Below are 14,174 nucleotides of genomic sequence, written 5' to 3' on the forward strand. Positions count from 1 at the left end.
CATCTCCACACCAGCGTCCACTGACTTAGTGCCCCTGGGCAAGGCTCTCTCCCTCTCAGGTCTCTGTTTGCCCAGCTGTATAAGAGAACCAGTTCGGGACTTCCCAGCCATTCATCCATCCATGGAAAAACAGGGGCAACTAGTCAAAGATTTCCACTACCTGCCCTGGGAGATTCCCAATCAGCTGGACTGGGGCGGGGCCCCGGTATCTGCAGTTTGTAAAACCTCCTCTTGTAACTCTCGTGATTCACAGAATCTGAGCGGCTTCTGCCCACAGCTTCTTGGCTCTAACGGTCCCTGGTCCTGCCTTCAGCTTCCCCATCTTCCACACCCCTCTTGGACTCTTGTCTATCTCAACAGCCATGTGAGGCTGAGGTTATATTATCCCCATTTTACAGAAGAGGAAACTGAGGCTGGGGTGGAAGTGCATGACTGGCCCATCAGGCACCTGGCTCCGCCTGACATTCCTAAACCCAGACGGCGCACCCCTAACCCCCAACACCCAGGCTGGCACCTTACAGCTGGAACCCAGGCCTACGCCCAGCGGAAGTCAATCCAGTTCACAGACCCAGGAGCTGCAGCCTGTTCCCATCTCCTACCCACCCCACCGCAGGGCCCTGAGGCCTCCCCAGCCACTGCAAAGTCTGCCCCTCCCCCAGCATGTCATGGAGTCACCTGGGAAAATCTGGCTCTGGGCCCGGGGCGACCCAGGCTGGATTTCTGGCTGTGCTACGCCCCAGCTGAGTAGACAAGCACCTTAAACTTGCTGAGTTTCAGTGTCATGAGCTATAAAGTGGGGGTGACGGCACCTGCCCTCGGGGTCACAAGGAAGATGAACGAAGCCCCTCGGCAGGTGTTGGGCTCAAAGCCCCAGAGCTGAGGCCTGGGCTTGGGGCCCGAGTTAAGCGTCCCAGCCAAGTCCAGGGCTAGGCCTCCATGGGGACAGCCCAGCTGGGCCGAGGAGGCCGCCCACCACGGGGCCTGCCTCTCTGCAGCCAGCCCGGCCCTCACAAACGAACAATAACAGGAAACCATCCTTGGTGGGGGTGGGGGGGTGCACATGGGCCAGGGCCAGCTGGAAAACCTGAAGGGGCGGCGGCCAGGCCTCCCTCACCGCCGGGTGGGGCTCCCCTCCAGAGGCTGTTGGCCGAGCTCTGCACAGTTCCACGGCACGATCAGCCCCGGCCGGACAGCCAGACGGAACGGACACACCTCTCAGCCCACAGGCAAGGTGAGTGAGGGTCCCTGACTTCCCCATGCGTAGAATGGTCATCATCGGCTCCCAGGGAAACGCCACTCCTTGGGGTAGACTGGGTCTCCTGGCTCACAACAGAGCTGGGAAAGGTGCGCCCAGGGCTGGTGCCGCGGACACGAAGGGATGTTCTCAGGGAAGGGGCAAGCTCGGCTCTCCCACAGGTAGACTCCCAGACTCAAGGGCCCACTGGCTTCTGTGGGTGCTGGGCTCAGATGCTAAGAAGGCAGGATTCCGCCTGAGTCGCCCAGCATGCCAGGGGCAGAGGACTGGCACCCGAGTGGTGCCCCTTGCCCCACGAGAGAGGATTTACCACGGATGACATCATCCCATCCCCTCGAAGGCTCTGTGCTGGGATTGGGAGAGGAGCCCTGGAAGGGGAGCTTGGAGCCTCGCCCCTCCCTGTCAGCCACTGCCCCCATTTTCAGTACAGGCAAGCTGAGGCTTGACTCTGGGCACCTGAGGCCCTACCTGTGGAATCCCCTCCCCTCCTTCCCCAGACACCGTAGGGGCCGGGTACGAGCTGCGGAAGCTGTAGTTTTTCTCCCCCCAAACCGAGGTACCCGTAGATTGGGGTCCAAGGGACCCAGCAGCCCTCATAATTTTAGAGAAGTTCCCCCCAGAGACTTGGAGGCAGGCGGTCTAGGGTGAGAGCCGTCCTGGATACAAATCCCAGCTCTACCACTCGCTTCCAGCGTGACTTCGGGAAAATTACTCAGTGTCTCCCAAACTCAGTTTGCTTCTCTGAACAACGGAGATAGCGATTCTTTTTGCGGTTCATCTTGAGAGCTGGAAATGATGTCTACAGAAGGCTCTGAAGCACTGGAGCTCAGTACTTTATATTACCAGCAAGCCGATGAATTACATACAGCCTTTCTCCATTTCCCAGTTGAGGCAACTGAGATTTGGAGCAAGAACTCGTACCCCAAAGCCCAGGCTCTTTCCAGAACCATGCAGCTTCTCATGTGCCGGCCTCCTCATCTGTAAACTGGAAGAAAGGGTCTTTTCATGAGGCAATTAAAGGAAGCGATATACACACTTGGTACCAGGAACGGATCGTAGGAGGGGAGCTTTAAGAAATCACAGCTGAATTTACCTGCCACCCAGAGCTGACCATGGCTTGAGGGTCACAAAGGTTTTGACCCCTGAGGTCGGTCCGTCCCCAGTAGGTGAGAGATGCATCAGCTCATCCTCCAGCGAGCGCTCTGGGCAACTACTCCACGCCAAGCACTGTGCTTGTTCCTCACCCCCACCCCATGGACATTTCTGCCATGGGTGGTGGGCAGACAGGATCCTGACAGGAGACGAAGGGCATTCCAGGGGAGGCAGGGAGCCTGGGCAGCTCATTGGACCTGGAGAGGCCAGTGCAGCCAGAAGGTTTTCAGAGCAGGGAGTGGCAGGAGGGCCAGTGATGCAGAAGGCCATGAGTAAGTAGCAGGACCGAGAATTTTGGTTCATCTTCAGGTGATGGGGAACAGCGGGACCCTCCCATCTGGCCTGAGTCCAGCCATGTGTAGGTGCCAGCCTGGAGGTGATCGAGGGGCCCAGGAGCTTCTGCGCCCCCAGGCAGCCCTGCTAATTCTGGCTTCCAGTGGTGAGGGGGTAGGCGAGGGGCCCACTGGCCTTGCAGGGGTTAAGCTGCCCACCCTGCAGTCTAGACCTGAGCGATTGTGCTGCTGAACAAGGGCCGGACATGGGAGCAGGAAGCTGGAGGGGCCATGCTTATTTTCTCCCATAGCTGGATGACTCACAGCTCTGCTGCTGCCTCGGGGATACACAGTGGACACACTGGCCACTAGCTCAGGGAAAAAAATCTTGAGCCCCTTGCCCATGGGATCCATCCCTTACTACTTCCATCACCTCTCTGCACCCCCTCGGCATCCTTGAAGCTACTAAAAGAATTCCCATTTGACAGACACGACCACAGAGTCTGAGAGAAGCTGAGCAGCCAGTCCAAGGTCACACAGTTACTATGAGGTGAAAGGAGGATATGAATGAGGCCAGCCCCTTCTGACCCCACTGCCCTGTCACACTCCATAGGGAAGCCTGGAGAGGGGAGAAGCCAGGGAGGACTGAACCTGACAGTTCAAGCCACAGAAGCAGGCACCAGGATGAGCCAGGAGCCCAATGATCCTGGGGGAGGAATGTTCTAGGAGACAACTGCTGCCCTCAGTAGCTTGGCTTCTGGCTGGAGAGATACTGACAAGCCCATCGTAACCCAGATCCAAGCTGATGTTGGGTGGAGAAATCACAGAAGACTCCCTGGAGGAAGAGCAGGAGCCCCAGAGGATGCTGGGAGGTCTTGGGTCTGCTCTCTGAGCTTCAGTCTTCTAATTTCTCTAGGGCAAGGGATGGACCACATAGTCTCTAAACTCATTCAGGGACCTCCAGATTGTCTGCCACAGCATAACGATCAGATTCTGGCAGGTGCAGACACTGGGAGGAGGGGGAAGGAGGGCCCATGGGGCTGGGTCAGGAAGGCAGTGAATGAGATTTCCTTCTAGAGGAGAACAGACAGGAGCAGGAGGTGGGCCCAGGGCAGAACCAGGAAATGAGGTCAGGTGTGAGTCGGCCAGTCAAGCCCACAGCTGCCAGGCCCGGCTGAGTGGGTAGGTGAGGGTTGAGACACCCACACATTTACTAAGCACCTACTGTGTGCTGGGCTTTGTACCCATGATCTCATTCGATCCTCCATCAGAGATGAGGAAGCTAGAGCTCAGAGAGGGCAAGGAATGGGCCTAAGGCCACACAGCTCATGAGCAAACAGGCAAGTGTGTGAGACTTGTGGCCGCCAATGACTGCCTCAGAGCCCCAGGCCAAGTCAGAAAGCCCAGAGGAGGCTGGAAAAGGCTCTCCCAAGGGTGGGTTTTCTCTCCTTCAAGCTTTGAGCTGCCCCATTAGGAGATAAGGGAATGACCCAGAGACCCCAGGACAAATTTGTTTCGAATCGTACACTAGGTCTGGTGAATTGGTTGTATCTAGCTCAAAGACTGTATTGAGGATTCAGGGGCTGAGTTCAAGTTCGGTGGGAAACGAACACTGTAACTGATTAGTGATGTCTGCCGTGAGTATGTGAATGGCAACCCGTGATCTCTGTTTTGTCAGCCCTACCTTCGGAAGCCCCGTGCACATGGGTGTATGTTCATCAGGGACCCATAAGAAGGATAATCTGACTGTCCTCAAAGGATCAAAATCCTAATGGTGGTGTGCCTGACAAAGTGATGGGCCATTAGAGATGCTGTATGGTGACAGGAGGAGCTTCTCTGAGTTCTATCAACCACTGTATGTGCTCTGACCACCCAAGGTGTTGTAGGCAGATCTGTGCAGATTTGTTTTAAATCCTCTGAGGAAGGAGGGAAGGAGTGCAAGATCAGAGCTGGAGACCGAGGCAGGCTGACAGACAGCAGTAGGGACACCGACACCTCAAGGTCCTCTGGGCCTTGAGTTCACGCCGCTGGTTGCCGGGATGAAGTGGATGCCTGGTCAGAGGCACTCACGCCAGCAGGCAGAGGCTGCGCTGGAGCGGGAGCCAATCAGAAGACCTTGTGGGGGGTACGGACTGGGGCTTGAAAAGGAGCAGAGCATTCACCCAGGGACCACAGCAAGGAAGGGCATTCGGGCAGAGGGAACAGCCTGGGTATTCCATAAACGTCCAGTTCTCCTCGAGGCTGGGTGGGGCAGGGAGGTGAGGGAGAGGAGAGCCAGAGGGGTGGGCAGGGACACTCCGTGCTGGGTCTTGAATGCTGGCTCAGGAGCTAGGCTTCACCCTGCAGGGTGTGGGGAGCCAGGGAGGAGCGGTCAGCAGGGGAGCAGCGTGGGCAGCTCTGAGGGGAGCCGAGGGAGGGAGGCTGTTGGCAGAACCCGAGGGGAGAGGATCGGGTCTGGGACCCGCAAGAGCAGGTCACAGGGCTGAACTGAGCCCCAAACCAGGAAAAAGCCCCAAGGGGCCAGCTCATAGCTGCCCGGCCCCACAGCTCCTGGGGACTCACCCTTGATCCTCCCAATGCCGGTGATTCCTGAATGAGTTTGGGGGTCACTGGCTCCAACCTCGACCCCAGACTGAGGCTCGAGGTGTGGAGTGGGAGGGCGGTGGGAGAGCCGCCCAGGGCCACACAGGGGGCAGGGGCTCTAGCGCCCTCACCCCCACCCCTGCAGGTTCTGGGCCTCTCCTCCCACCTCCTGGCCCCTCATCCCTGACTCAAGGCCTCTGGGCTGCAGCCCAGAGTCTGCAGGAGGCTGGGCTGGGACTGAGCGTCCAGTCCACCCTCCACGGCTTTGCCTGGGGCTGGGCTCTGCTGCCAGGTCTTGTCCTAGCTGCTGGCGGGCGTGCTGGGCGGGAGAGGGGCCAGTCCCGCAGAGAGGAGACTCTTCGGGGGACAGGGGTGTGTGCTTGTGTAGGCAGCACGTTTGTGTGTCCGTGTGGCCTGAGGATGTCATGTGTGTATCCCTGACCTGGAGTCTTCCTCTACCCCACCCCCAAGGGCCCTCCAGTCTGCTCAATAAACGCTCAGACTTAGCCCCTGAAACCTAAGGCTTGAACAGGGTCGGGGCAGAACCATCCCGGCCGGCCGGGGGCGTTTGCCACGCTGCCCGCTGAGCAGCTCCCAGCTGGTCCAGGCTTCCGAGGGTCTATTTAACTACAAAAGGAGGAGCCCCAACCCGCCCACCTTCCATCTCCCTCTGGGTCCCCCTGGCTCCTTCTTTTAAAGAGCACAGAGCTGAGCGGACCTCACAGCCCCTTTGAAAAGGCCAAACACCAGTGACACAGGGGGTCCTGAGAAACAGACCAAAGGGAGTTTTGCCAACTGTCTCACAGCAGATCAGAGAGAGGCAGGATTCACTGCTGGGCTGAGACCCTCCGAGAAATCAGGGTCCTCCCCTCTCTGCCCTCTCACATCTTCCTCTACGCCTCCATCAAAGCACCACAATTTGAAACTGTTTTTTATCAAGTGGTTAATGTCTCTACACAAGGGTGCAGCCTGTGTAGGCTCCCCACTTGTAGTTCACTACCTGGCACATAGTAGGTGCTCAATAAATGTTTGTTGAATGACTGTATAACCTCCAGGCTCTAGAGAGGGCTTCAGAGAAGTGGTGACATGTGACCTAAGTCCAGGCAGAGGTGAGAGAACGGCAAGTGCAAAGGCCAGAAGCTGTGACCAGGCCTGGTGGGTGTTACCATCCCACAGGCTGGGGCTCCTCTTCGAGGCTCACCAAGCAACAGCCCCCCTTTTTTTTTAATTTTTAAATGTCTTTATTTATTTTGGCTGCACTGCGCAGCATGCGAGATCCTAGTTCCCCCAACCAGGGACTGAACCGGCGCCCCCTGCAGTGGAAGCGCGGAGTCCCAACCCCTGGACCGCACCCTTGAGACCCAGACAGGGAACTGGAGAGGAGCAGAGGCACACAACCTCTCCAGCCCCCGCCAACTTGGCTCAGCTTTCAGAGCCAGTCCTCAGGCCCAACCCAGGCATCTAGTTCTGAGCTCAGTGGTCCCACCCACTGTAGACACAGACCCAAACCCAGGAGTTCTCCAAGGCCTTGCCCTCTGATCCGGGCATGACTGAGCCCAGCCATCCCCCAGATGCTCCGAGGTTCCTCTGTCCCTTCTCCTGGGCTCCATGCCCATTACCAGGGGCCTGGGCCACACTCTGTCCTCTCATTTTGGGCCCCCTGGACCTTCCCAGACTGACCGAGGGCACAGAGGGCCCACCCTCATCCATCCGTCCCTTTGGAGCTGTCCCGAAAGCCTCTAACACAGCTCCAGGAACCGAGCATCATCACAGATCCTGGGTAACAGGGACACGGGCCAGCACCTGGCCTCCGGGTGCCCCGCAGGCACGTCTGAGCTGCCGAGCGAATCCCCTCTCCCTCATGTCTGCTGTCAGGAAAGGCCCCGGGGCTACTCAGCTGGGCATTTCTGAGCACAGAAATCAATTCCAAGATCCTCAGGCCCACTACACATCTGTGGTACCGCAAACCCACCCGGCAGCGGCCTGATCTCTCCAAAAACGTGGTGAGAGCAACCAAGAGACGTGACTCCTACTTATAGGAAAGTAAAGGGCTAAAATAAACCTGACCCCAGCTGTGCTCTGACCACACCTCCAGAGGTGTGGCCAAGGGAAATTCTGTTTCCAGCTGTGGGTCCAGCAAATCCTGCCGGCTGACTTCCTCTCCAACAGCAGGAGGAGGAGGAACGATTTTTCGATAAAACCCTTCCTCTTGGCCCCCATTTACGTGGACAAATTTCTAACACAAAAGGCAAAAGACACAAATAAACATGGCTTTTCAGATGGAAAAGTCCCTCAGGACCCTCTGAGATTGGGTGTAGAAGGAGCCCAGGATTTAGAAAAAGATAAATCTGGGTGAGGGTTCCAGATCTACCACTTACGAGGTGTTTGTGTCTGAGCCTCAGTTTCTTCCTCTGTGAAAGGGGGACGATAATTCCTACATCCTGAGGACGTGTGAAAACTAAATGAGATTTCATCTATGCAAGCCAAACATGGAGAACAGCTGCTTATCATTACTATTATTACTACCATTATTATTATTATTACATGTTAATGTCACCGCAGAAATAGAGAGAGAGTGGCATGATGGAAAGGCACTATTCGGGGTGAAAGGCAGCCTAAGTTCAAATCCTGGCTCAACCACTCGCCACTGTGTGACCCAGCAGGGCTCACTCCACCTCTCTGAGCCTCATCTGCAAAATGGGATCACTGACAACTACCTGGCAGTTTGCAAGATTTAAGTGAGATAAGGTTTCAGTGTGCCACTGAGGAGGCGTTTCAAAGAAGAGACTTTATGAAGGAAACACTTACAGAGCTGTGAGCTCAGTCAAGGGAACAAACGGGATGCTGAGTCCTGCAGAAACCAGCAGCAGACCACCGCAGGACCAAAGGGACAAAGAGGAGGGAAGGGTGTTTCCCGAACCCAGTGAGGGACGGATGGGAGCCACAGAAGCTACCGGGATGGAGAGGTGCAGCCACAGCAGTACAAATGAACCAGAGCAGACAGCAGCAGGGAGGACGTACCCCGACTTTTCTCCTCCCATCCTCAGATGCCTGCTAGAGCCCCCATTGGCCAAACACCAGAACCCCGCGCCTGCAGGCCAAGGGTCAGTCCCTTTGATACAGAGCAGAGGTCAGGGGAGGGGTGGGGGAGTAGATTCAGCAGGGTGGGGACCTGCAAATCCCCCAACCAAATGGTTGGGTGTTCAGGAACAAGAATGGTAAGCTAACTACTCAGTAGAGCAAAACAGAGTGTCGGCGAGGATTCATACATGCTTGGTTTTATTCTTAGCTACTTTTTTGGCCATGTTACAAATGTTTTTTTTAATTCAGGCCTGAAAACAACCCTGAGAGGTAGACACTAGTGTTCCCATTGTACAGATGATGAGACTGAGGCTCAGAGAGGTGAAGAGTCTCGCGCACAGTCACAGAGCGGCAAAGCAGCACAACTGACGTTCTCTAAACCACAGACCCTGCAATCACAGCCATCACCCTGCTCTGTGTGAACCCAAAGAGGAGAGAGCCATGTGTCAGGTGTGGCTGGGCCTTGGGGAAAAGGGAAGATGTAGACAGGGCAGGGAGAAAGCCATTCTCCAGGAAGGGAAGGAAGCTGTGATTTGAGCCCAGCAATGGGACCTGGGTGTCAACCCTGGGACCAGCCCCAGGCAGTGCTGCAGTGGAAGATGCCCAGGGATGCATGAGGTGCAAGGTGAGGACCAGGGATGTCTCCCCAGAGGAGGACATTTGGGCTTAATCCTGGATGACAAGTTCGTGAGACAGAGAAAGAGGAAAGACCTATGGGGCTGTCCTGGGCCACTTCTCCTCCCTCGCTACCTGCCCTCCTTCATGTTCCAGCCTCACAGTTTGAGCACCAGCCCTGGGAAGGGACCGTCTGTAAGCTGCCCCAGCCCCACCTTCTCCCGCACTCCAGGCCAGGTCTCCGGCAGCTGCTGGCCATGGCCACAGAGACGTTTCATAGCAACTCCAACCTGACGCAGCCCACACAGACCTTTTGGTACCACTACCCGTCTTCCGAACCTCAGCAAAGCCCTGCCCCCGCCAACTGCTCAGGCCAAAGACTCGAGAGCCATCCTAGATTCCTCTCCATCCCTCACCCCCTACATTCCATTCACAGCAAGTCCTGTTAACTCCACCTCGAAAACACATCCCATGGCCACGCACCTCTACACCTGGTCTGGGCCACCATCAACTCTCGCCTGGATGACAGTGACCTCCCCTGCTGGTCTCCCCTCTCTCCCAGCCCGTCTCCTCACCTCAGCCAGGGATCTCTTCAAATCAGATCATGTCACCTTCCCTCGTGCTTAGGAAAAAGCTCTCTCTAGGCTGCCCTGTACAACCCAACTGCATTAGTTTCCTCCAGCTGCTGTAACAAACCACCCCAAAGGTGGCTGGCGTGAAACACCACCAATTTAGTTATTTATTATAGTTCTGGAGGTCTGAAGTCTGAAATGGGTTTCGGTGGGTGAGAATCAGGACTGTTTCCTTCTAGAGCCTCTAGGGGAGAATCTATTTCCGTGCCTTTTTTGACTTCCAGAGGCCGCCCCCGTTCCTTGGCCTGGGGCCCCGCAGCACCCCAACCTCTGTTTCCATCATCACGTCTCCTTTCTCCTGATTCTGACCCTCCTGCCTTCATCTTTTAAGGACGCTGTGATTGTACTGGGTCTATCCACATAGTCCAGGATAATCTCCCTGTTTCAAGATCCTTAACTTAATTCTATCTGCTGAAAGTCCTTTGCCAGGGAAGGTAATATTCACAGGTTCCAGGGGTGAAGACGTGGACACCTTTGGGGGGCTGTCACTCAGCCTACCACCCCGACCTGGTCCCCTCTTCTGGAGCCCCCATTGCTCATCTGACCCAAGGGCCTTCTTTTGGCTCTTCAAACAAACAAACCATTTTTCTACCTCAGGGACTTTGCACTTGCCGATCCTTCTGCCTGGAATACCCTCCCTTCCCCTGGCATTTCTAGGGCTGACACTCCGATGTTGGCATGAGTATCATCTCTCTGAAAGGCCTCCCCTGGCCTTGAAGTCTCAGCCAGCTGCCCCCTCGCCCTCTGCTGTGTCCCCCAGTGTAATTCCCTGAGAGCCTCTGATCAGCACCTGATGCTTTTCCCCATGTACTTATTTTCCTGGGGTTCCCACGACAGCGTGCACTCCCCGGGGACAGGTCCTGTCTGTCCCGCTCACTGCTGCACCCCAAAGCCTAGCACACAGCAGATGCTCAATACGCATCCGCTCAGGGTGCGGCCTCCTATCTTGTCCTGCCCAGGGGCTTGAGAACTTCTCTCTCCCCATTTCTCAGTTTCACTTCTATTTGTTTTACTTTTTCATTTTTTGAGTCACTTCTCACTTGAGGGAGGAAGAAGGGAGCAAGACATGCAGTTCCTTTCGAGGCAAAGAAGGAAATGACCCAGCGGGCCTGAGCCCAGCGAGGCTGGCCAGGGGTCACAGCTGCCACCTCCCCTGAGTCAGGACCAGCTTCCTGGCAGAACTCTCAGCTCCCTGAGCCTTTGTTCACTGCCTTCCTCCGGCCCAGAGCAGCTGCCCTTTTCACAGCCCACCTCAAAGGGCACCAGGTCTCCTCCAGTCTGACCACCTCATTGAGGACTGAGGGAACTGGGACCGGAAGCCTTCCCAGGCACATGGCACCTGCGTTCCAGGCCCGGCTAATGCTCTGTCCCGGCCAAACCCTGCGAGCCCACTTCTGCCTGGGCCAGCAGCTGGGGGCCACAGGGATGCTGGATGCTAAGCTCAGCAGGCCCAGAGGCCAGTCTGCACACACACCCCCGGCCCTCACTGAGGACAGCCTGGCGCCAGTGTCTCAGAGGAAATGTTACTAGAGTTTAGAAACCTCCTGTGCTGTGCAGAATCCAGCTTCTCCCTGCGGCCAGGGCGGGCGACAGCCAGGGAGGTGGCCTCCCACCCAGCACCCAGTGGGCCCTTGCCTCTCTCCAGGCAGGAGCCCCGATTCTGACTCCCACTCCCACCCACCAGCCTTCTTCCTCTGAACCATCCCAGGAGCCACAGGTCAGTGACACAGGGACCAGCAAGGGTAGACTGATGGGGTCAAGGGCTGAGAGGGCATAGTGACAGCCGAGGTCACAGCCTCTACCCACCCTGGGGCAGTGAGACAAGCCCTCTTCCTTCTGGAATTCAGGATGAAGCCGGGCCCTGATCTCTGGGTGACCCCAGATCCCCATCCAGGTTGATCCCATGTCCCAAGGGCTGCTTTCATGGGGGCAATCACATGGGGTCTTGTGCTTAAAAGGACCCCGTGCTGGGTTTCACGTTCTTCCGTCTCTGTCCTGAAATTCTTAGTAACTTTTGAGAAAAGGACCCCATGTTTCCATTCTATACTACGCCCCACAAACTACGAAGCTGGTCCTGCGAGCCCAGCCTCTCTACCCAGCACCCCATCCCACCCCTGTTCTCGTGACAGCTCCTAAGCTAATCACCAACTGTGAGCGCTGCGTCTGGTGAGGGCCTGGCCCTCTCGGTCACCACATTTGGGTTTCTTAAGAGCCTTCTGAAGACAACATCAAAGCAACGCTGCCCCAGGGGCTCTCGGACTAGCCCGGGGGCATGTTTGTTCAGAGGAGTCTTTAAATCCCACCACGCAGCAGCTGCTAGGTCAAGAGAGGGCAGTAGGAAGAAGCATGAACTTTGGGGCCAGGCCGACTTGGTTTGAGTTTGACTCTGAGGCTTCCCGTCTGGGTGATCTCTCTCTTCTTCTGCTCATCTATAAAGTGAGGGCCACAGTTATACCCACCTTCTGGCTGACTGGGAGGATTAAGTGCGATAACACAGATAAAGTGCTTGGAAGAGTGTCAGGCATTCAATAGTTATTGATGTTTATTTTTTGGTACTTATTATACTTATTGATGACACTTATTGATAAATGTCAGCTGCTGAGGTCAGACACCTGGGCTGTATTCTCAGCCTCACCATTTACTCCACCATGAACTTAACTTCTCTGTGCCTCAGTTTCCCCGTCTGTAAAATCCAAGCTGGGTGTCCACCGCACAAGGCTTTGGGAGCTACCATCCACATCAGCATTGCTCTCTCCTCCAGGAAACCTTCCCTACAGCTCTCCTCTAGCCTCCCCTGTCGTCCATGCTTGCTTGCCCAATAGCACATGTGACCCTTAAGTAGGAATTGTTTCTGTGTCTGGCTTCCCCTCCCAGACTAGGAGCTCCACGGGGGAAGAGGGTGTGGTTCTGCTAGTCTGAGCAGAGAGTGAAGGATGAAGGGTTAAACAGTTCAGTGCTCCCCAGGAGATGCTCGCACCCCACATTCCCTGATGGTCTCTCTCCTCGTCCCTCAGAGCCGTCCGTCCCGGGAAGATGCAGGTGTTCGTGATGCTGCTGGCTGCAGGGGGCACCTGCCTGGGCCTGCTAGCTGCAGCGGCCGTCAAACCTGACCAACCCAACCCCCCCAGCTCGCTGCCCATTCACCGGCGCCAGAAGAGAGACTGGATCTGGAACCAGATGCACATCGATGAAGAGAAAAACGGCTCACTGCCCCACTATGTGGGCAAGGTAAGGCTCAGGCCCCAGAGCGGGAGAGGCGTGCCGTGGTGGTGGTGATGATAAAGACAGTGACAGGTGCTGTGGTGGTTGCAGGGATGGGGATGATCGTTGCGAGGGTGATGGTAATAGTGGGAGAGATGGTGGAGGTGGCAGATGTCATGGTGGTGGTGACTATGGTGATAGCCAAGGAGAAGGTGGTGGTGGTAATAGCAGTGGTGGTGGTGATGACGATGATGATCGTGGAGGTGGAGGTGGTGGTGGTGGTGGTGGAAGTAATGGTGAGCACAATGGTTCATCTTTCTCGCAGACTTTGGCCTATGGAGTGAGTATCACTGGCAGAAGGGCCACCCCGTGCACAAGCTAAGGCGGGCAGCCTAGCGTGGGGGCTCAGGGCTCAGGGCAGGACCAGCCAAGGCTGCCATTAACTGTGCGCATCTGAGAGGTCTGGAAGACCTGAGCAGACTTCTACAGAGCTGTGCTGGCGACACGGCTCATCATCCAGGCCACGGTTTGCCATCTCTAGTCGAGGCCTTTGAACCTCTTCAGGAAGCCCTGTCTCTCAGGGTGTTTTGCCCTAGAGTCTAGGGCGTTATGAGCTCCAGATCCTAGGACACCCATAACAAGGCATTTGACCCAAGCCTGCCCTCCAGGGCGGTGCCTATGACTCTAAACCCTCATTTCATCCCAATTAAAACGTGTCCATCCTCAGTCACCTTCCTAGAGCTTGGAGCTAATCTGAGGGACTAATGAACTATCTTCCTGTGTCAGAAGGTTGCTGAGGTCAAAATCGTACACTCTAATTGAAAGGAATGGCTCTAGGGGCTTCCCTGGTGGCGCAGTGGTTGAGAGTCCGCCTGCCAATGCAGGCAGGGGACACAGGTTCGTGCCCCGGTCCGGGAAGATCCCACATGCCGCGGAGCGGCTGGGCCCGTGAGCCATGGCCGCTGAGCCTGCGCGTCTGGAGCCTGTGCCCCGCAACGGGAGAGGCCACAACAGTGAGAGGCCCGCGTAACACAAAAAAAAAAAAAAAAAAGAAAGGAATGGCTCTAGTGGTGGAATTTCACACACAACAGGGAGATGGATTAGGGGATTAGGTATTTCAAGAGTTTTCAGTGAGGAGAAAAATTCCTTTCCAGTGCTTTAAAATCTCACCACGTCAGTTTCTTGGAAGCTAAGCAGGGTCAGCTAAAGAAAGATCAGTGTACCGGTGAGAGGAATTATGGTCCCAAGCACAAGGCTGGGCTCTGGGACATGGTCAGGGGGCAAAGACAGACATGGTCCACACCCTCATGGAGCTTGTGGTCTAAAACAGAGGCTGGCCACATGTAAATCAGTGAGGTTAGAACACTCCCTCACACCATACAC

General features: G+C 56.0%; 1 protein-coding gene across 1 annotated transcript in view; it reads left to right on the forward strand.

The window, feature by feature from the left end:
- The first annotated feature begins 1,132 nt into the window (after window positions 1-1,132).
- The window catches only part of CDH5 (cadherin 5), a 36,693-nt gene continuing 23,651 nt past the window's right edge, over window positions 1,133-14,174 (forward strand). Inside the window, exons 1-2 of the mRNA XM_082677018.1 lie at window positions 1,133-1,231; window positions 12,605-12,818. Of these exons, the coding sequence (XP_082533144.1) occupies window positions 12,624-12,818 (195 nt within the window). The 5' untranslated portion in view covers window positions 1,133-1,231; window positions 12,605-12,623. The remainder of the gene's footprint in view (window positions 1,232-12,604; window positions 12,819-14,174) is intronic.

This window comes from Grampus griseus (genome assembly GCF_964374135.1).
Source record: "Grampus griseus genome assembly, chromosome: 19".
Taxonomy (NCBI): domain Eukaryota; kingdom Metazoa; phylum Chordata; class Mammalia; order Artiodactyla; family Delphinidae; genus Grampus; species Grampus griseus.